General features: G+C 38.1%; 1 protein-coding gene across 3 annotated transcripts in view; it reads right to left on the bottom strand.

The window, feature by feature from the left end:
• Positions 1-21,954, bottom strand: part of BMP5 (bone morphogenetic protein 5) — a 60,219-nt gene that overhangs the window by 15,921 nt on the left and 22,344 nt on the right. For all 3 annotated transcript variants that reach the window (XM_086461516.1, XM_086461517.1, XM_086461518.1), the window contains exons 2-3: positions 16,683-16,875; positions 10,274-10,422 (exon numbers count right to left, since the gene is read on the bottom strand). In XM_086461516.1, the coding sequence (XP_086317642.1) occupies positions 10,274-10,422; positions 16,683-16,875 (342 nt within the window). The remainder of the gene's footprint in view (positions 1-10,273; positions 10,423-16,682; positions 16,876-21,954) is intronic.

Here is a 21,954-nt window from a genome sequence, read left to right as displayed (position 1 = left end):
AACCTGAATTTACGTGATTAAGAGTCCTAATCGCGTTTTGTTGAACATAACTTAAAAGAAACAATTCAGCGATTTACAAAAGTTTCAACAGCTTTACAGGTAGTTTGTCATTGAATAAAATTGCGGTCTCTGTACACTATATATCTTATTCATTACACAGATTTTTTAATTCAGTCTTATGTACACAGGTATAGAACTGAAAAATAAATTAGCCCCATTAAAGTCTATAGGCTATAGAAAGGATAATGTAATGCGGTCATCTAATTTTTGCATCACTTGAGTGTGAGATGTGGAACCTTATATCCCCAAAGCAAATTGGTAGCAAATAGAAATGTAGATAATAAATATACTTCTGCTTTAAAAATAAATATTGTCCAGTGTTATTCAAACTGATGTTCGTTCACTAGTAAAGGTAGGAAGGCATTCAGTTGTTCAAGAGAACGGACTTTGAAATATGTATGTTATTGACTCTGGTTCTGTTCCCAGGGGATGTGCATATTTCTTTAAAATATTTGTTCAGTCAGGACTGTGTGGTAACCTCACTATATTATAGGATCTAAACCTCACTAAAAGAAAAGAAAGCAAAACAAGTCACTGAAACTGCATCAGTGACATTTTAGCAAATAAACCCTTGCTCTTAACAGAATTTATTTTGGCAGCATAAACACTTTTGTGCGTACATGTATTATGCAGAGCCCTTCAACCGTCAGAAAATGAGACAGTGTCATGTGAAGCTGTGCAGCTGTGCTGGGTGGGGGACACAGAGGTCCTTTAAATGGGAAGGTATGGGCCCAGGCAGTGTGTGCACTGCGCAGGATCGGGGCGCCTGGGGATTCTCCTAAACCAACTGCAAAGGTTTGCTACGCGGGCAATGAGGGAGCATCTGCCTTGTAAACGTATAATACCGTTAACTCAATCATCCTGAAAAAGAACTTGCAAATAAGCATAGGAGTAAACCTTATAGAAATAAGCATATAGGTTTCCTTTTCAAACACAAACTTACAGTGGCTGCATGCCAGAGTCTATATTTCTTAGAAAAACTCTATCACTGGCGTAAATGAAAGAGGCAGTTTGATTTGTGGTGAAAGTAGTTTCCATTCTACTTCCACTGTAACAAATGTATTAATTCAGCTCAGACTTCCTCCTTCTGGCAGCCCTTTTGCAGTAAAAAGAGAAATTAGAAGTTCCAGCCAAATACCATACCTTGAACTGACCCACTTCAATACATAAACACTTTTACAACATGTTTATTCAGGTGTAGCACTTTAAATTGGTTTAAGATGTTTCCAGTGACAGAGAGCTGGGCAAAGGCAGGAGAAGAACTGAGAAAGTTAGCAGTTATGGAGCAGAGTAATTGGCAACATATTCTGAACAATTTTGATAATTACTTTTTTGATTGCAAGGGAAAAATATATTTGTTGGAGCTTCTGATTTCATTTTAAATGGCTTTTTAGTCTTGTGTTTCTTTAATTCTTCTTTTCATGTGTTTGAGTTACTATTAAATAATTCAGTAACATTAATTTCTGTATGTTCCGATCTTCTCTTGGAAGTCAGATATGAAAAACTGTACATACTATTCTCTATTCATTGCAACATGGACAAACTAGCCTCTTACCACAAAGTTCCAAGTTTCCCCTCATTTCTAGAGGGAATATTTTTACTATTTTTCTTTATTTTTTGTTCCAGTGACTTTCAGAATTTTAATTTTATCTGTAAAAGATTAATACCTTACTGGTGGACATTTTAAGAATACCGTTAGATTTATATACTGAGGGCTGTAAAGATGTGTGGAGGTTTTCTGAATTTAAATCTAGGTTCTCTGAATTTACAATGGTGGATATTGTGTGCAAAGCAAAATATCCTTCAAACCAATGTGAACTCCCTTTAAAATAACTTTTAATATTATTAAGTTTCCTCTGGGTTTCCTTTAGACTTCAGCAATGAGATGGCTATTAAGATTCCACAAGTTAAGGCTTACTTGGTTATTCAGGGTATAGAGATATACTATAAAAAATTAATCCTCTAACCCACAGCCTTTTTACACACAGAAACAGCTTATGTGACTTTATTCTTTCATTTGCTTGATCTTTTAAGCAGCCAGCCTGAGTTTTCAGGACCCATTTGTTCAATTCATGAATGGTATATGCACTGGGTCTGCTTCTAGTGCAGTCAACAGGAAAGCTTTTATTGATTTCTGTGGGTTCATCATTAAATTTCTGTCTCTCAGTTTATCATATACCTTAGTTTAACTGCAACTTTCAGAAGATGAAGCAACCAAAATATACACTGCCCTTGAGACACTATATTTCTTCCAAGGAGGATCTCTGAACTGTTTGGTTTGGAAATTCAAACCACATATGTTGTCTCCATTTTAGGTTGCTTCTGTGCAAAATAAAGTTTGCACTTACAGAACTTCTATTATCCTTTATTAAAAAAAAAAAAAAAAAAAAAAAGATAAAAGAAAAAAAAAAGTGTACACGTGGGAGATCTCCTTCAGTCTAAGAACACAAAGCTTTGCCCCTTCCTGAACAGGAGGTATTCCAAAGTATCCTGCCTCTGAAATGCATCAAGCTTTCTGCCACAGCAGTAGCTCCATCTGTGTGCCTTGGTCTTGTTAGGTAGTCCTCACCTTTGTCTGTAGTGTGGATTTCAGAATACAGTAAGAAAAGTCTTACCCTAACCTGAATTGGCCTTTGTAGCAAGAAGCGTTCAGGGGCTTCATTTTTAGTAAGCAGGTTTAGTCTATCATTTCACGTAAGCATTTAGAAAACTCTTGACTTCAATGACAACTGAAAATTCAGGTCTTTCCAGCAGTTCCATACTGTGGTATTAGAGTGATATTTTCTAAAATCAGCTGAATGACTCAGGCTGACCTGCTTAACTACACCTTCCCTTGGAGCTTCACCCACATGAAACTAGTAAAACCAAACCAGCAAGGTGTGTCTCTCTACTTCTCTTGAGCATCTTTGAACAAGAACTGAATGTGGGCAAGCATTCTGAAAGCCAGGTTTGGTTTTATCCTTCCATCGTATGTTTAATTCTGAGGATTTCAAAGACTTTTCTTCAGACTTTACAAGAAAAGAAGAAACTGCAAGAAGCCAGCCATGAGCTAGTGCTCCACTGAACCTAGCCACTGCAATTGTCCCTACACCCCGCAAAAATAAATAGGCATAGCAGATGGACAGTCCAGAGCCTTTGTATTTCTCACATTCTGGCATGTACTTCTCAATCCTGCTATGGTAATTTATCTCTTCTCCATATTGACAGGTATATTTGGAGACTAAGACTTATTTAAAGCATTATGTTCCAAATCTGCTGAACTCCTTAGTCCTTATTCATATGATTTTGAGTCTTTGGCAAGATATATTTGCTTGACTTGGCATTTGAAGTTATTTTTGGCTTTTATTGTATTTGATAGTAAAGTGCCTTTAGCAGTTTGCATAAAAGCTTGTATGGAAGCGCCGGTTTGACTGACTGAACAGAATGAGTATTATTTGCCTTTTCACATTCTGTCCTCTTATAATAAAGGAATCACTGCTGCAAAAATAACTGAAGTTCAGCTTAAGAAAAGGTCCTGTCTCAAAAATCCTGCTGATTTTGTTTTTTTTTCCCCCTTGCAAAACAAGAATAGCACTCAGGATAACAACTGTGGAGCTATTTGCTCCGTCACTATATCCACTTTTCTGTTGTCACACACAGTTGTATCATACAATTTTTTCGTGAATTGCTCAGGTTCCATCTTAAAAGTTCATTTCCCACTCTCCAGCTGTTCCAATTGGAAATGCAAGAGCCCTTCAAGCTTTCAGTAACAATCTGTCTCACAGTCCTGACCTGGAGACATCGCCTCGTTTTTCATGTATTTAGAAGGCTGACTTTTTCGGAGATCGCCAGCGTGGGTGCCAATGACAGTGGTAAGATTTGTGACTTGGCTGTCTCTCCTCAGGCAGTATATATTTTATGTAAGGCATTGAGCAGACACTAATTTTGCAAGAGCTTTCAGCCATTATGCATCTTGGCCACATTTACACTGGCAACACAGGACAATGAGTGAATCCAAGATCCATTATTTTGTCCTGAGTCATCGAACTGCAGCAAACCACTCATTTTGTTATGAAAAACAAGCACTTATTTACTTTCAAAAATGTTCAACAAGCCACAAAACACGTTTTACAGATTAACCACTACTGCTAGGTCACAGTAGTTATTTTGGTAATAATTTTATGTATTTGTAGATAGAAGTTAAAACTTTAGTTATACTGAGAATTCATTTATGGTTTGCTGAAAAAAAAATTTCTGGTGCCACACCTATCGTTTCTTCCTCGTGGGGAGTGATATCTGAAATTACAATTGGGAAAAGCCTTTTGGAGAAAGACCCTGAGCATACAAGGTCCGATAACATCTAATATTTGAGTAAAAACTGTCCTGAGGCTCTGATTCTGAAAGCTTGCGAAGTAGTTTTCAATATTAGGTAGAAACTTATGTGGTTTCTTATGCCTGAACAGTGCTCTTGAGAGCAGTGGAATGTCACAGAAACAGAAGAATTGGAGTAGAGTTGGGCTTCTGAAGCTTAAATGAAGGCTTATTAAAAAAAGGAGAAGAAAAAAACCTAACAACATTAATGAAGGTCCATATATAAGACACCCTTAACACTCCAACTCCAAAGTATTTTATACAGTCTCTATTGTATCATCTACATAAACTGTTATGCAAACTTTTCCTTTGACAGACAGATTTATCTATATCAACATAAAATATTCTTTTGAAACAAGCTTCATGTGTCTTACTAAATCTTCTGCTCCCTGGAGGCTTTAAGGAATTCTGAAAAATGGGTGGTCTTGGATGGTTTGCTCTGCATTTCCCAGGCTTCACAGCTTTAGTCAAAACTGAAGATTCAGCTTTTGGTTTTAAAATCTTACATTTTGTCGGTTTCATTCCATCCAGTTGAAGGAGTTCTGCCTGTCTCTTTCTGTTGATTTTGTTATTCTTAAAGCTCTTGAAGAAAGCTCTTGTAAACATGTTAAGAACCATAGTATGCCATATAATGTGGCAGTACCATGTATGCTTACACAAAAAAATCAAATGTAATCATACACAGATCCGCTTGCTAAGTGCTTGATTTATCCTTCCAATTTAATGTACTTAAACTGTGAATGGTTTGTGGGAGTCCTACGGCTTTTCTGCACAGTTAAAAGTGTGTTCAGGAAGACAGTAAGGGAGAGATTAGATTAATTGGTCATCCACCAAAGAATAAAATGGATAAAAGCATTCTGAATGAAATGAAACATAAGTGCCATTATCTCTAAAATATCGGTGTTGAGAAGCAGGTGTATCCTTCATCTGTCTGGGGAGCAGAGTGGAGGTGGAGTTGGACAGCTGTACAGCCAAGACCAGTATGCACCAGTATGCAGTGGTGGCAGGAGAAAGAGCAGGGGCCCATCTCACCTTCCTGACCCTCCTGCTTAAAGTAAGTGTGCCCTTACTGACAAAGGGTGTGTTCACATCACTTGCTACAAGCAGACACAAGAGAATGCTGACTGTATTTCTGACCCAGCTGGAAACAGGGGTTACACCTACCTCATTAAACTAAAAGAGTGCCCAGGAGCACTCCCAGGCACTGAAGCTGGATCATCCACCCTGCTCAGGTTGGGAGGGTGCTTCTGGTGCACTTACGTCCTATGCCAGCTCCACTGCAGAGTCCCCAGCACCTCAAGGCAGTGCTGCAGGGACCTCTCCCAGGCGAGCAGCTGCCATGGGGTCACCCTGTTTTGGAGACTGAGAGCCATCCGTCCAGCTCATTTCACACCACAGTATTCCTGAGCATGTTTAATTTACTGGCGTAACTTTGGCCAAAGTCAGCTCTGAACCAGAACTCATGTAACTGTACTTAGGCAGTGCTTGACTCCAAGCTAATAAAACCTGCTGAGGGGCAGGATATATTAGCTTAGGTTCAGTGCTGTGCTAACATGGCTATATGGCTTCCAGATGGCCCAGAATTTAGGTAGAGCTATGGCTTGCCAGAGTCCATATATATATCTCAATATAAATATATATATATCCTAAATTCCCCCAATGTAAGGACACTAATGAAGGTGAACTCGCTCCTGATACTTTGCCTCATAAATACCAGATCCACTGAGACTTAAATGTAACAACCCAGCAGCATCCTCCAGAGTACCTGATGGCTACCATGGTCATGTAAGTTAAGTGCTGAAGTTGACTGGTAAGGCCAAGCCCAATGTAAAGTATGCAGGAAATTACCTGAAGAAGCCAGGGTGCTGCCACAGGTTGCTATGGGTTGAAAGCAAGCCAGCCACCCTCTGTGACATAGAGAATGTGGCCAGGGTGCCTCTCTGAAGGTGTCATAGGAGAAAGGGACCTTGGAAGGCCCAGGCTGAAAGGAGAAGAGGCTAAAAAAGTGAGAGTGTGTCTTTTAGTATCCCCCCATCATTGCTGGAGGAGGACTTCACCAATCCTTCCTGCAGCACACAGGATTAGGAGTCAAACCCCCTTCCAGGGGACACATGTCGGAGTGTACCCAAATACGTGCTGGAAAGAGAATTGGCCTTTCCCAGGCTTCACTTGGATCAAGCAACCTATTTCTTTTAAGTTTTCCTTTGCTCTGAGGAAAAAAAAATACCTGAAAAGCCAGAGCCAGGGAGCTGAGGATTCCTGCTGCCTGCCCACCCCAAACAGCAGGAAAGCCCAAAGAACCCTTCCCTAGGACTATGTGTTGGAAATCACCTTAATCATCTTGGACTTTTCGAAGTTACCACCATTTTCTTCCACTCTGATGTGCAGGCAGATGGAAAATAACTGAGGGCTGCAGTAATCTAAGAAAAGGCACAGAACTACCTGGCAGTAGGGGCTACCCAGGATGTTGTATTGAGAGCCATGTATTTGGAACCTGTTTTATTCTGTGGATCATCAACAGTCATCATTACATGTTATCTCCCATTTTCTACAGACAACACTGAGTTCCCTTCATCAATGATATAAACAGAAAAACGAATACTCTTGCAGCTATTTATGCTCCTCCAGTAAAAGTGATGTTCAAACCACTGCTAACTTCCAATTATAAAAATGTTAAATGTTAATACGAAGGTGCTGATTCACTGGAACATGTTTTAAGTCTTAGGAAACATATGGTATATACACAGGAAAAGTGTTTCTTGGAGCTTTTCGAATTGTTTCTGCCTCTGCATTGATTTTATGCTGCAATTCATCTAACACCCTCACTTCCATCAGTGTAAAAATGATCACCTCTCATTTTAAACACCATGGAGAGTTTTGGTGTCAAAAGGAGGGAATCAGCCAAAAGGGGATGCTGCAGAATGTTGAGGAGACATTAAAAAAGAGAATCAAAAAAACCTGATCCTTAATTTACCACAGCCCCGGGGAAACAGTGCATTATATGTTGACAGCTTCCATATGTGTCATGCAAACCTTTATTCTTACTGTTCAAAATAAAACGTCCCATTAAGAGAAAAAGTCTACATTTCATGCTAAAATGAGACGTATGATACCAAATACTGTCTTAAAGAAAAAAGAAAACACATTCCAAAGTCATGTGGCTTTTTGTACTTTTTCAGCATTTTCGAAAGGAGAAAAATATGAATTACAACAACCAGACATTCTTCCAAAGTTGTTTTTATCACACTGTTATATTAAATAGTTACAAAGTTACAAAGTTTTTTATTCCTCATGTAGACATTATTATTATTTATGGACCATCTTCAGGGATCACCAAAGAAATATATCTACACAAGTAATTTCCTAAAAAGTCACTGAAAGATAACTGTAAGTAAGATTACTGTTAATGGTAATGATAACAATATAGTAGCCCCCTGGAGTCTCAGTAATTATTTACACCCCATTTTAAAGGTGCTGTATGAATAAATCTAAAAATTAGTATGTATTTATGCTCCAGTGCAGCACCTGAATATCTCAAGCAGGGATCCTCTGACTTAACAGAATCCCATTTAGTTTAACGGTCTGCTGCAATAGAAAGGTTAATGGATCAGGTCTTATAAATGTCTCTCCAGTTATGGTGGCAGAACTCCACTACCTCCAGTAAACTCAATGGACAGCTGAAGGCATGAAGAAACATGCTTCAGACCTGCACAGCCTAAAGTTCATTCGAGCCAAGGGAAGGTTTTTCAGTTGATTTGAACCAGGCTCTGAATTTTCGTAGAAAACTGGTTGGAGCAAAGCTGGGTGGAGTTCTCTGAGTTACAAACTGAGTCCACTACATACTGAGTCATGTATAAAAATTCATGTTCCATCTGTACACAAACGTGTCATTCAACTGCTGGTGTTTCTAATAGCTTCCAGAAGTAACAGCAACCCAATAAAAATAATCAAAGCCTTAAGAGCAAAATTGTAAAACCATGAAAGGATGATTTTCCTTATGCTAAGCTGAAGTGGTATAGCACAGGTCTTCGCTATAGTTTTGAAAAATTTAGTCCCTTGAAGGGCACTCTTCTTGCATGAATAAACCGAAAAGGGAACAGAAAGTGAGGGAAGAGGGGAATTCCCTCCTCACTCAAGCAGCTGTGTTGAGAAGTTCAAATAAGTGAGGTGCAGAAGGTAAAGCTGCTTGTGGCTTTGGAATTTAAAATAGAAAATTATCTACCACCTTTCTGGTCTTGGGAGTAGGACAGGGGAAATATTTACATAAACTATTCTTATACAATTTCTTCAGTGTATTAACCTAAAGGTTTCCTTTTACCCTTACAAACTTTCCTGCTGTTTACTGAATGGATATAAATTTGAGGCTAGAACCAACAAATTGCTGGTTCCAGGGTTTCTTAATGAATGCCTTTCATGGATATTTAATTTTCAAGAATTTCTGTATTTGAATCTCCTTGAAAAAAAGTCAAGGATGGAGTTTATTCTGGAGCAGGAAAGCTGGCCAGAAGCCAGTCCATCTAATTTGGATGCCTGTCGGAGGTGTCACCTCTGCAGAATTTTGAGGGCTTAAAAATGGCCTAACAGAGCTGCTCCCCATACAGCCTGAGCTCAGGTGTGGTGCCTTTGAAGGCTGGTTGAATGCAGCAACAATGTGGTCTGCTTTGCATTGCTGCTTCCCTTTTCCACTGAGTGTGCTCCAACCACACAGGCAATATTAGGAGGTCGTGTGCTCTGGTTCAAGCCTGCCAACTCCCTTTTTAAGCATCGTGCCTAAAGGAGGACAGTTTTTGCTTAGCTCTCCAGCAGCCGGAACACTTGCTGAAAAGGTATGAGAGGCTTTGTTCGAAGCCCAGCTGAGCCTGAGGGAGAATTCAGATCAAAAACAATGACAAAATGTAGCCAGAACAAAGAAAGAAGAAAAAAAAAAATTAATCCTTACACCAGGGTTTCTCCTGCTACTCATTAACATTATGTCAGCTGGGGTTTAGATTAACTGGCATCATAGATCCCTTGACCTCTGACATGAAAAGCTTTTTGACAATAAAGAGCTAAATCTGAAAGTTTGCTTGTAAAGTAGTATGGATTAAGTGAACCATCACAAAAAAAACAGTATATAAGTCCCTTTTTATTAGTTTCTAAAGAAGTCTAAGTAAAGAACATTTCTCCTAAAAAAATTAGTTATGCATTGAGATGCATTTTCACTTTTTGATGAAGAGCATATCTGTGAATAAGTTAGTAGCCCAATAAATTGAGCTAAAACCCCCACAGCTCTATCTTCAGTTTTGATAGTTCTTCCTAATTTTCAGCTAATTAAAATATTCAAGATTTCAAAATTTTAACCCATTTCAAGATAAAAAAAAAATTAAATTCTTTTTTTTTCAAATTATAGAAAACCAATTCCTACGTTACCCTACTGTTAACCTTTCTCCAACATCACTATCAGTGGCTGTGAGATATATCCTGAACTGTGCTAAGTTTTTTTTATATGTTTCTCCATGCTTCAGCCCAGAGAGTTCTTTAGAAATTTTCTGAAACAAAAAATCCACAAATCTGCTTGAGTTTCCTGAATGCAATCATCAGTGGAACAACACTAAAATGAAATTTTGTTTCATATGTAGGAGCTTTTGTCCCAAAATTCATTTAACTTGATTCAGTTAGCTTTATAATCACCATATTCTGCAGAATTAAAAATAATACAAAGTTTGCAGACTATAGCTACAGCAGGATAAGACTTGTGTTCTTTGCTTCTAAACTCTCAGTGAATTGTCACCCAGTCAAGGTAAAAAACACCCATCCAGAAAAGATTCCTAGCAAGAGGGGACAAGAGCATATATAGTGTTACTATCTATGGTTGCAATCTTACCATCCCCAGTTTCAGCGCAGAGTTGCAAGCCCAGATTGTTCTGTGGATTAATCACCCAGTGATTGCTGGTCACAGTAATGTCGAACACAAACCAGCCCACATCAGAAGCTTGAGCCTTTCTTGTGTCTAACAGGAACAAGTCAGCATCCCTAAGTTAAAAAAAAGTAGAGTTAAGACGTTCAAATATTATTATTTTTTGTCCTTAATTTCCTTGTTGACGATAACTTCCTGGAGTCCAAATGAATAATCCTTTGACATATCCTCATCATGACACGGTACAGCATGTGCTGTAGCTAACATGTAATTGTTAAGTATAACACAGGTATTTCCCCCAAGAGGCCTTTCTGAAATGAGTCTCAGCATGTGAAAACTACAGCTCTGGAAATCTGAAAAATCCAGCTTCCTGATATAAATATACAAAATATATAATTGAGGCTGTGTATAAAGGATTCATCTTTCAGCACTAGAATGTCTCAGGAAGATTAACTTTTGTAAACTCTTCAGTGTAAAAGACAAAAAATGTCAAAAATCACGTTCCAATTTCAACTAAAATTCAAAGGCATAACGTTGCTAAAAAAAATCTGTTATTAATAACATACGACAGCAGCTATATCATATGACAAAACATGAGTAGATGATAGTTCAGACAGTTTCATATTAGTACAGATGTTTAGAAAATAAATCTCTGTATCAAAGTAGAAATTATATATTTATTCAATAATTAAATTATTACACTTTAACCCTCAGTTCCCTGGTATATTCTCAAATTTGTTCCCATGAAATCTTCCAGTAATTCAGAAGGGCTGCTCAGGATAGTTAGTATAATCCTGTTACTAAATGTTTAGCATGGATTGTTTATTTGTTCTGTTTTCACATATCTCCTGACACAATTGGTTCCAGAACCACATCCGTATCACAAATAATTTAATAAACCAACCACACTAAACTCGAGATATTTAACTCTCATCAGTTTCATTTTACACGCTTCTACAAAGCAGCATGCATTATTAAAAACTGTTTTCACTATTTAGCCTTTTAAACCTAAATCTATACTTATAGAAACCTGTTTCTTTTGTGCTGTAAATAGTAAGCAAAACAACAATACACAAGAAAACCTGTTTTTTTCTAGATTTTAACTGTCCAAGTCAACTAAAGACTGACTTGGCTTACATAGACCTATGAATCATATTGTTGCGTTACAGACAGCATGAATATACACTTAAAGAGGTAAGACAGAAATAATAGGCTTTGTGCATAAAAAGTATATTTAAAATTATTATGGTCCTGTCACTGTATTCTTATGTTGCTTAATTGCAACGACATCATAGGAAGTTACTGTCTTATCTAGACTAAACACTGTAAATGCACCTAGAACGTGTGATACTGAAAAAACCATCTCCTGTAGCTCTTGAAACTGTGGTTGTTCAACATTCAGGAAAATAAGACCAAATGAGCTATGACAAATATATTTAACTACATGTGAGAAATATCTGCAGAATCATGTTAAAGAGCTCAGAAATTATAAAGGAAGTTTTCTTAAAAAAAAAAAAAAAGAAAATTGAAAGGGCTTTCTTTCAAGTCACCTTTTTTTCTTCTGTTAAAGGACAATCTTTTGCTGGGCCCTTATCACTTCCATTCAAGTCAAACTGTGCTAATGACCACACAAGGAGAAAACATACTTTCTCCCTCTGGAGCTAACATGAAAACAGTCTTACAATTCAAAAGAGCCTGACCTGCTATGCTAGCACTGAACAAATTAACAATGTACCACAAGCTCATAAATAGTACTCTTTGGAATCTTTAATGCCAACTTTTTTCTCTAATAAGCAGTATTATCATAATTTTAAAGCTGAAAGGTTTAATTCTGAATGTGACAGTCTTTAAGATATTTATTTATAAATATTTCTTGTATCATTTAATAGATTTAAGAGAAAACTGTAGAGTTGTTTGGTATATAAAATGTTGCAATGTCACAGTGCTATAATTTCACAATTGTCTCATCTCCTTCCAGAACACATAATCATTTTCCCATATAGATTCTTTCAACTCCACACTTTGCTGGGACTGATACAAAATGTCCTCAAAAGTCAGGATGCACAATGTCTCATATGCCAAATCAGAATAGGGCACTACTAATGGTACAGTCCAGAACTCCATATAAATGACAAATTTCCCCTGTGGATCTTTCCTCAGTGTGACTTTATTACTTTGTGCTGCAGCAGAAACTCACCCCAAAGTGTCTCTGACATTGATATGTCAATCTTCTTGTCTACCTCCCTACAAGCACAGTGATCTGACTAAGGTAATAGACACCAAGAGGCAGATTATTCTTACCCATTAACTCAGCAAATGAACCAAAAATTAGTTGTGGGTGTCTAAAGGAAACTACAACTGATTCTCAAGAACACATAGTAGAATAGAGAAAATGTCTCCAGACCAATGTTAATGATTTAACCCACATAACAGCAATTTACTACAGAAATTCAAAGTATTTGTCAGGAAAAAAAAAAACAACTTCTTTCACAATTGATACAAACATAGGGTGACAACCTGATCCCTGAGAAGGCAATGAGAGTTCTGGGATCAGGATTCCCCCATTGGCTGGTATCATTCACTCAAACTTCTCATCACATTTTGTGACATTTTTAATTTTAAAATTTTCCTTTATTCTGTGAAAAGAAAAAAATGATCACACTTAAAATGAAAAACAGCTGCAAATTTTGGCTCTAATTTTAAAAAATATTTCTATTTAAAAAATAGCCCACAACACATAATAAAAAAGTAAGGCATTATGTCGTAAATACCCTGAAATGCAACAGTGAACACATTCAGGCAGAACACAGCTGATTGGCTTTATGTTTATGGAGGCTGTTTAAGTTTAGTGATCTCAGTCTCGTCCCAAATGGCCAGTTGTCTACAGCAGAAATGCTACCACAGTCAAGAATTTCAGGAAAGAGGCTGCATGCAGAACATCTAAGAAGCTCCACATCTCTTGGGTCACTTAAGGAAGTAAAGGTGGAATAAGCCATCTATATGTTCCTTGAAACCCAGCAAAGCTTTTGACCAGATCAAATCGCGATTACTGTGTAATAGACCATCCCCGTAATGCTGCTTCACCTCGCCTCATTCCAGAAAGCTGCTTTAGTATCTTAATGCCACTTGAGGATTCCCTAATGCGGGAAGAATCCTTGGGGTTTAGTTAAATTAGTGGCTAGCTGCCATCAGATCATGAACAAGGATTTGGCCTGTTGGACTACGTTGCTTTTGTCATGAGAAAAGATCCGGGTAGGAGTACATTGGCAGGGCTGCGTAGGAAAGTTTGCCTTGCTGTGGGCTGTACTTTACATGCTTCCTTAGAACAAATAGAAAACTTCAATCCCAAAGACTGTAATTTCAGCACACTCTGAGTGAATTCAATACACACTCACTTCAGTGGCCATGCTGCCGCAGAGAGAGAAAAATATCCAAGACTACAACATAATCCTTAGTCTGCCACTCAGAAACCCTAAACCCTGACCACTCCATGCCTAACAGGATAGCAGGGCTGCATTTGGGATTGTAGAGCCCTGACACTCATGTTTCCTGTTCGAAGTGAAGAGGGGTGAAGGAGCAGGATCAAACCCAGCAGTTTTGCTGTGGTATGGCACTAATAAGGAGTGTGGGACATTATAGAATCCTAAAATCATTGAATGGTTTGGGCTGGAAGGGACCTTAAAGACCATTTATTTCCAACCCTCCTGCCATGGGCAGGGACAGCCTCCACTAGACCAGGCTGCTCAAAGCCCCACCAACCTGGCCTTGAACGTTGCCAGGGAGGGCGCATCCACAGCTTCTCTGGGCAACCAGTGCCAGTTCTCTCACCCTCACATTCTGCAGTTGCAGCTTCTGAAAAGTTTGCACCTAAAATTTCATGTATGTATGTAAGGCAAATCTGTGGTGACAAAGTCAAGACGAGCACTAACGAAGTCTGGGCCCCAAAGCAAATCCTTTGTCTTTATCGGGAAAAAAAAATAAAAAAAAAAAAATAAAATAAAATATTCTTGTGAGCTTTTCAGTTTGGAGATAGCAAGGAGCTTGTGGGGAAAGTTCCTTGTTTCTAATTTGAACAGTGGAGAGCTTGTGGCCTTCTCCTATCCTGTCTGAGGCATTTGCCTCTATATACTCCATACATGAGTACAGACTGGCAAAATCAACAATAGGCAGGAAACGCTTAGTCTGCATCTTAAGCTTCTGGAGTTATATCGGTGAAATCAAATGGGTAGCATATTGTTGCATGTCCCCCTTTCCAGCATCATGCCTCCATTAAAGGACATGGTGCTTTTATGTTTATAAAGGGAAATATAAAACATTTATAAATTTATGTTTATGTATTGAAAGAAATCAAGAGCATTCTTTAATGGCTTCACAGAGATAGTTGTCATTTTAACAGGTCAAATAATATTAAAGTGTGATCTTGCTTCAGAGTGATAAGCAGTTTTGCTTTCTTTAAAACAGAATAGAAACTCACTGGAAAAACATAAAAGAAAAAAGATAAAACCACCATCGAATAGATCAGAAAAACTAATTTTTCCCATTAGTTCTTAAAAAAAAATCTGTTGAGTTTTCAAGTGAAGAGCTTTCATCACCCTAGTCTTGACCTATGCTCTTTAAGAAGATATCACAGAATCACACAGAATCAGAGAATGTTAGGGGTTGGAAGGGACCTAAAAAGATCATCTAGTCCAACCCCTCTGCCAGAGCAGGACCACCTAGAGTAGATCACACAGGAACGCATCCAGGCGGGTTTTGAATGTCTCCAGAGAAGGAGACTCCACAACCTCTCTGGGCAGCCTGTTCCAGTGCTCTGTCACCCTCACAGTAAAAAAGTTCTTCCTTATGTTAATGTGGAACCTCCTGTGCTCCAGCTTGCACCTGTTGCCCCTTGTCATGTCATTGGCCATCCCCAAGAAAAGCCTGGCTCCATCCTCCTGACACTTGTCCTTTACATATTTATAAACATTGGTGAGGTCACCCCTCAGTCTCCTCTTCTCCAAGCTGAAGAGAAAAGGATATGTTTTGTTCCTTCCTCTTTCATTCCTTCCTCCAAGAAGTTTCTTTTAGAACCTATGTCAAAAGAATTTTTACAAGCTGAAGACAGAGGTAAAAAAAATCCTGTACTGTTTTGTTCATCCCCAAATTTACTAAGAAAGCAGAAGGCATTCTAAAAGGATGAGTGCTTTCCCTTCTGTTGATTATGCTCCATTGATATAAAATAATTCCCTGTTTATAGCCATAATTTTTTTATAACTTGATGTTTAGAAATCTCACCTGGAAGGTACAAGCTCTAGCTTCTGTGGGAGAAAAGATATTTGAACTCTGGCCCAGCCTTCAAGCTAACTGGTGATGGGGCATTTTTTTCCTTCAGAATAGTCTGCAAATTTAGGCTGCCATTTTCCTTTGCTTTTGCTAAACATCCCCAGGATAGAAATGTTCTATCTGTTCCAAGATGAGGGAGAGTTTTTGCTTCTCTCAAAACAAAAGGTGTTTTTTCCACTTTTCTAAGAAAAGACATTTAATTTCAAAATCCAAATTTTGGGTGTATGTAACTTTTTTTTTCAGAAGCATCTTGGAATTGCTACTACTTTTCAATGGGAATTTTCAGGAATTTAGCTACTTTGAGTGGTGAAATCCGGTCATTTACTCAGGTCTTGTAGAGTCTTTGGAAATATGTCACAACAGAGATCTGCAAACTCAGATTCAGAGATTTGCTCATGTGTAAGCTCATATGTGGCACTTAGGGACATGGTTTAGTGGTGGACTTGGCAGTGTTAAGTTTACAGTTGGACTCAATAATCTTAAAGGTCTTTTCCAGCCTAAATGATTCTATGATTCTACTAGACTGTTTTGTTTTAATTTTCAGTTATGGTGAGCAGCATGTGTTAAATGTGCATGTGTCATCTTAAAGATAGTGCATGGCTTTATCTTTTAATTGCATTCTGCAAAATATTAAAACACATGCAAAAAAGCCATGCTCCTCCAAAAGTAAACAAAGTTGAACAATATATCTGCCTTTAAAGAGCTAAGTGAATCTTGGCCTGTAGTACCTCAGTGTCAGCAAATGGTATATTTCCCAGATCCAGACGCTTAGAATATGCATATGACTCCACCGTTTGCTCACTGAGAACACGAAACCTCACCCCCTCTGTGCATAGGCACATTATTTGGTGAGATTGGACATGTAGCTCTCCATAAACCTGGAATAAATTACATTGAAGATAAGTTTTATTCTTGCTCAGTTTTTGTTGTTGTTGCCTAGGAATTAATACTGCGCAAACCACAGGGTACACTTATAATCAGTTATTGTCTCCTTACTCAAGACAGAAACATGAAATGTTATTTAACACATGATATGTTCATGCCAACAGGGTACCTGTTTGGATACTCCTTGATGGTCTGATATATGCTAATCTGAATGGTTTCATTGTCAAAGCGGCTGTTGCTTCGATCTTTGTATATACGGAATTCAGCTGCTGTCACTGCCTCTCCATGCGGGATCTGAGTCAGGTCAAAACGAAACTCTTTGTAGTGCCTTCGCTGGTGGGAGAAGTCCTTGTCCCTTTCAACTGTGAGAAAGAGAGTTGAATGTAAATCAAAGAGGTGAAACGAATGCCCGTTTCCCATGATTAATGGAGCATTCCCTGTGCTTGGGAGTAAACAAACAGGACAATATAAAACTGTGCAAATAATAAAACCACAAGCCCAGACATACTTCCAGTTAAAGGAAATTCCACCAGCCCAGTGTCTTCAGTTCAAAAGAAAAAAAAAAACCTCAGTGGCTTTTATACAAATTCCAGAAGCTGGAATGGAAAGAATATCAAAAAAAGCTGAAAGGGGGCATGTTGTAAAGCAACTAGAAATATGGACAAACTAAAAGCTGTGAAAGGATTTAGGACTTCAGTGCAGTCATAAGCACAGCAGTAGTAATGTCAGAGCCATAGATGACTTTGGAAAACACTAATTGCCGCTAATAACCAGGCAGATGAGAGGAATGCTGCTCATTTTCACTTAACGCAATAAATTCTGAAGTGGTACTAAAGTGCACTGTGACAACTATATATTTAAGAAGCAGTTACATCATATAAATTAACCATGTTGTACTCTAATGGCATAAGTGTTGTCTTGCCAGTGGTCGGAAGAAGGAGCCGTGAATCAGGGCTGAGTGGTTCTGGCACCCTGGCAGCAAAGGGAGCAGCGCAATCCTGGCCTGAGAAATCCCCTCAGACCTGCTGGGGAGGGGGGCAGGTGCAGCTCCCACTGCTCCTGACACTGCCACAATTAAAAAAAATGAAGTTAACCTCATCATTGCTTAATTTGGGATTGCACAGAATTTTAAGGGGGTGTAAACAGAAGATTTTAGTTTGTTTGAGTTTACAGCTAATTTGGGGCAAATTCTGCTGCCTGCTGCAGTTCTGACCCTGAGCTAGGAGTGACTTTTGCAATGGAATACGTGCTTTGATGTGGCAAGGGAACATACAGGCCACATCGCCGTCTGATGACCATCTTATGGGATTAATACTGCTGATTTTACTGATGTGGAAAGGAAAATGATCCATGGTTTTCACTGCCACAGAGTGCAACATATCATTGACCTGTGAGGAATCTGTGCTCTGTGAGAAGAGAGAACTTCTCACTTCTTGAGTTCTACCTTCCTCATGAGATAGGTGCTTTGTTTTACTGACGGTGGGCAAAGCCTAAAACACTCAGAGCTGGGATTCGGCTTGGATAACCAGCTAAACAGTTATGACTGCACCCAGCTCCACTAAATGCTCACTTCTGTAACCCCCTGCTCTTTTACTGTGTATTAGCAGTGCTCAGATTGGAGGGAGAAACAGTGTCAGTTCTGAAAAAACACACATTTATGTTACTAAATATTACATGTATAAATAATGTGTATGTTGTTACAATATATACGTATATTTATACTTATATACTCATATATATGTGTACACTCAAGCAATTTTGTCTACATACATAATGTGTATGTGTTTGTGTGTGTATATAAATATATATATATTTATATATAAACACACATAAGTGCATTATTATAATGTAGATGTGGTCTTACAAAATAGAAATGCACTAAAAGAAAAAAAATATTTTGAGCTTGCCAGTTACAGACATATTAAGAAGGAAAAGTATTTACATTATTTTCAGAGCAGTAGTTACTAGTTAAGTCACCTGCGGCCACGTAGCTAGTCCCTTACAGTGTACTTCCCTTTCAACTTTTCAAAAATGTGAATTACCCTTGGTTTTATTAGCATATATTTTTTTTAAATGTACAAATCTGTGTTGCCTTAAGAACCACCAAAGATAAAATATGTAGGCTATAAGAACACTTTATCTTCAGGGAAAATGAACTTTCTCCTGGCTGACAAAAGGAAAATTGTCTGCTAACTGCGAGGTTTACTTGGCTCAACTGCGTATTTAGCTTACATGGGTTTGCCGTTATACACTATGTAGAAAAAGTAAAGCAGAAAAGAGGCAGAAGCATGTAAACTGGCTGCTCTGTACCTGAAGATGAATGGGCTGCTACTGAAGAGAAACAGGATATGGTCTATTTAGCAGCTCCACTGCCCAGTTCTAAACTGTGAGATGTATACAGAGATCTGACTTGAGGTTTGGGGATTGTTTGTTTTGGATTTTTTTTTTAATGTCCATGTAAAGCCTTTCATTTCAGAGAGAACTGGGCAGAGATTAGCATATGCAAATTCACTGAACCACGGACGACTTTTTCTAGAGCAAAGAGTGTACTACAAGTTTCTGAGATTCTAACTAGGCATTTCAAACCTGACATGGAACAGATATGTCAATAACCTTCTAATGAAAAATATATTAAAGGTAGACTTAATGTAGGAACCCTTTCTGATATCTCTGGTTAGTCTTTATTCAACAAGTGTTTACCAGTGTGGATGGGTAACTAAGCACTACTCACTATGAGTAAGCATTGGAGAATTAGATGCTGAATAAAAGGCTTAAATGCCAGTACTCCTGAGCTGTTTCATTTTTATTTGGGCTTGAGGTTTCCTTTTGTCTGGTTTCCTCCAAGTACCTTCTAATTAGCAACACTAGTTTGGAAACAGCAGTTCTTTCCCTGTATGTTACAGTTTGGACAGAAACATCTACAATACCCTGTGATAGTGTTGGTGGGGTTCTCTCAGGACCACTCACAACTGCTGAAAGAATACTGATAGCTGCTTCCTGACAGGCCCAAAATTAATTATTACAGCTCACACCGATAGTACTTATCTGTGTTTCCATGTATACCCAAGGAAGAGACAGCACTGCCATCTGAAAGGGACGCAAGTTCAAAATTTCCTTGGGTCAAGACAGCATTTACAGGCAGGCTAGGACTTGGGAGTAGCAATAGCCTGCAGAAATGAAGGATTGTAGGAAAAAGGCTCTCCACAATGAAGCCAGAATCTCAAACTGCAAGTTTCTGTCGGTCAATGTACAAAACACAAAAACTATTTTTACAAATTTAGACAAGGTAAGATCTTGCATTATATAGTAAAAAAAGTAGTGATGGTGATGTTGCAATAATGAGTAATGGCTAGAATGATAGCCAAGTTACAAAAGCAAAATGTTGTTTAATGATATTGAGTATTTTAGTATTGAAAATAATACAGAAGTCTTGATCCCTTCTGCATCTAACAAATGCCTTGTCAGGGAAGACTGAATGCTCATTAGGGTGTCTCTCAGGTCCTTTGTCCTGTTGAAATGGCATGACGTGGAGGGGGGCACCATGTCTCAAATATTTTTATTTCGCATGTGAGAGCTTTTCAACACTGGCAGCCTGAAAAATACAGGTTAAGATTTTTAAGTATTCAGTTCTTCCAGAGTGTTCTCGTGTCATTCCAGCTCTGCTCATTTCATCTGCCAAAATGCATCTCTGTGGGACCGATCACAGCACCTAAAAATCGGTTGACCAGAAAATCAGGAAGTCCTTTTTTTAACTAGCAGAGGAAAATAATTTTTCTAGGTAAAAATAACTAGAATATCAGGGTCTATGCTAATTACAACAAAATCCTTCATTTGCTCTCGTTGATCAGGATTCTTAGCATCGAGTTTTTAAAATGTTATTTTTATACCACCTGAAACTAATATATTCACCACTATGATTATATCAGGCAAATCATGGCTCAGGGGAATATCACAAACACACGTGTGTAAGATGGGAAAGTATGATATTTTCCACCCATGTGGCAAACTGATGAAATATTAATACTGTATTAACACTAAGCCTGACTCTAAGAAGAATGAAGACAAAGTTACACCAAAAAAAGATATTTTGGAAAAGGGGCCATCTTTTACACCAAGAAAAATTATCATGCCCTAATTTTAATTAAACAAAGTATTTGCCTTCTGGAAAAACAAAATACAAAGCACATATATGGATGGTCAGTACAATAAACAATTGGTATTTTACTAATTCAGCTATAAATGTCTGATTAACTGTTGACTGAGCTTAAAAAATGTAAAAAGTGCTAGCAATGAGTGTAGGTCATAGTGCATGAGGGACTATTAGACATGCTCTTTCATTAGTGATTAGCTTCCCACTGACATGTGCTTTGCTTTTCCTGAAGAGGTTGGTATGTGGTGACACGCAGGGAAAGTGAAAGCTTCTTTGGCAAACCAGGGAACTAACCAAAGATAGGTTGTAAAAAGCTGATTTTACAGTGTAAGATCCCAGGATCCCAACTGGATTCACAAATAGTGAAGCCTCACTAATCAACTTCGTGTCACTGTTTAACTACTAAATATACATGTGAAGGCAAAATAGAGGGTCTTACTGGCCTCATAACTGTAAGGGGCCATTACGCTAATCTCACTGAATTTCACTGTTTGACTCTGAATTCTTTGTATAAGCACTAAGTAAACCAGTCAGTTTTAATCACTTCAAGGTGATAAAGGTTACAGTAAGCTGATACACTACAAACGACACTCGTTTACATCTTGAATATAATGAAATGATAGTTTATCTACAGTGAACACTTGTGGTTATCTGACAAAAACAGGTCAAAGGTTCCAGGCGTTTTCTCCTGAAATTACTCAGTGCTGCCTCTAATGACTGATAATTGAAAGCAGAGGCTGGAAATATCAAATGTGGTAGGTGACAGATAAGCAACAGATTAATGCAAGTACTCTGTTACAGGACACTCAAAGGTCAGAGGCCCTAGGAATTAGCTATTGTGCTACTGTGAAAAGACAGACATCAAATAGCTGTTTACTTCATTCTTACTCTTCTCTCCAACATTCAAATTCTAGAAACGTGTACTTTCTTCCACAATTAGGCTATCTAAAGTGACTCACTTTTTTACAAAATAAGACAACAAATGTTTTGTAGGATATGCAGATGAGAGGAGGAGAAAATATCGTAGAGCAGAATGAGGATTTAAAAAAACCCAAACAGCTAAGTTAGGTGTAAATACTTTAATGAATTGCATCAGAGAGAAGTTGAGAAGCACATTCATCAGAACATCATTCTCAGTTGAGGAGACCAGAGAACAGATTTCTTAAAATATATTTTAAAGCTTTGTAGCTTTGTTTAGGTTTTTACACTGTAGAAAATGAACATTAACTTTAGAAACTTAGATTAAGCTTAGCTCAGCAAGTGTATCTTTCATCTTTTTACTCTGGAAGTC

Source organism: Leptosomus discolor, chromosome 2 (assembly GCF_034619465.1).
Source record: "Leptosomus discolor isolate bLepDis1 chromosome 2, bLepDis1.hap2, whole genome shotgun sequence".
Taxonomy (NCBI): Eukaryota; Metazoa; Chordata; class Aves; order Leptosomiformes; family Leptosomidae; genus Leptosomus; species Leptosomus discolor.
Note: the sequence above shows the minus strand (reverse complement) of the source record. Positions and strands in the feature narration are given on the sequence as shown.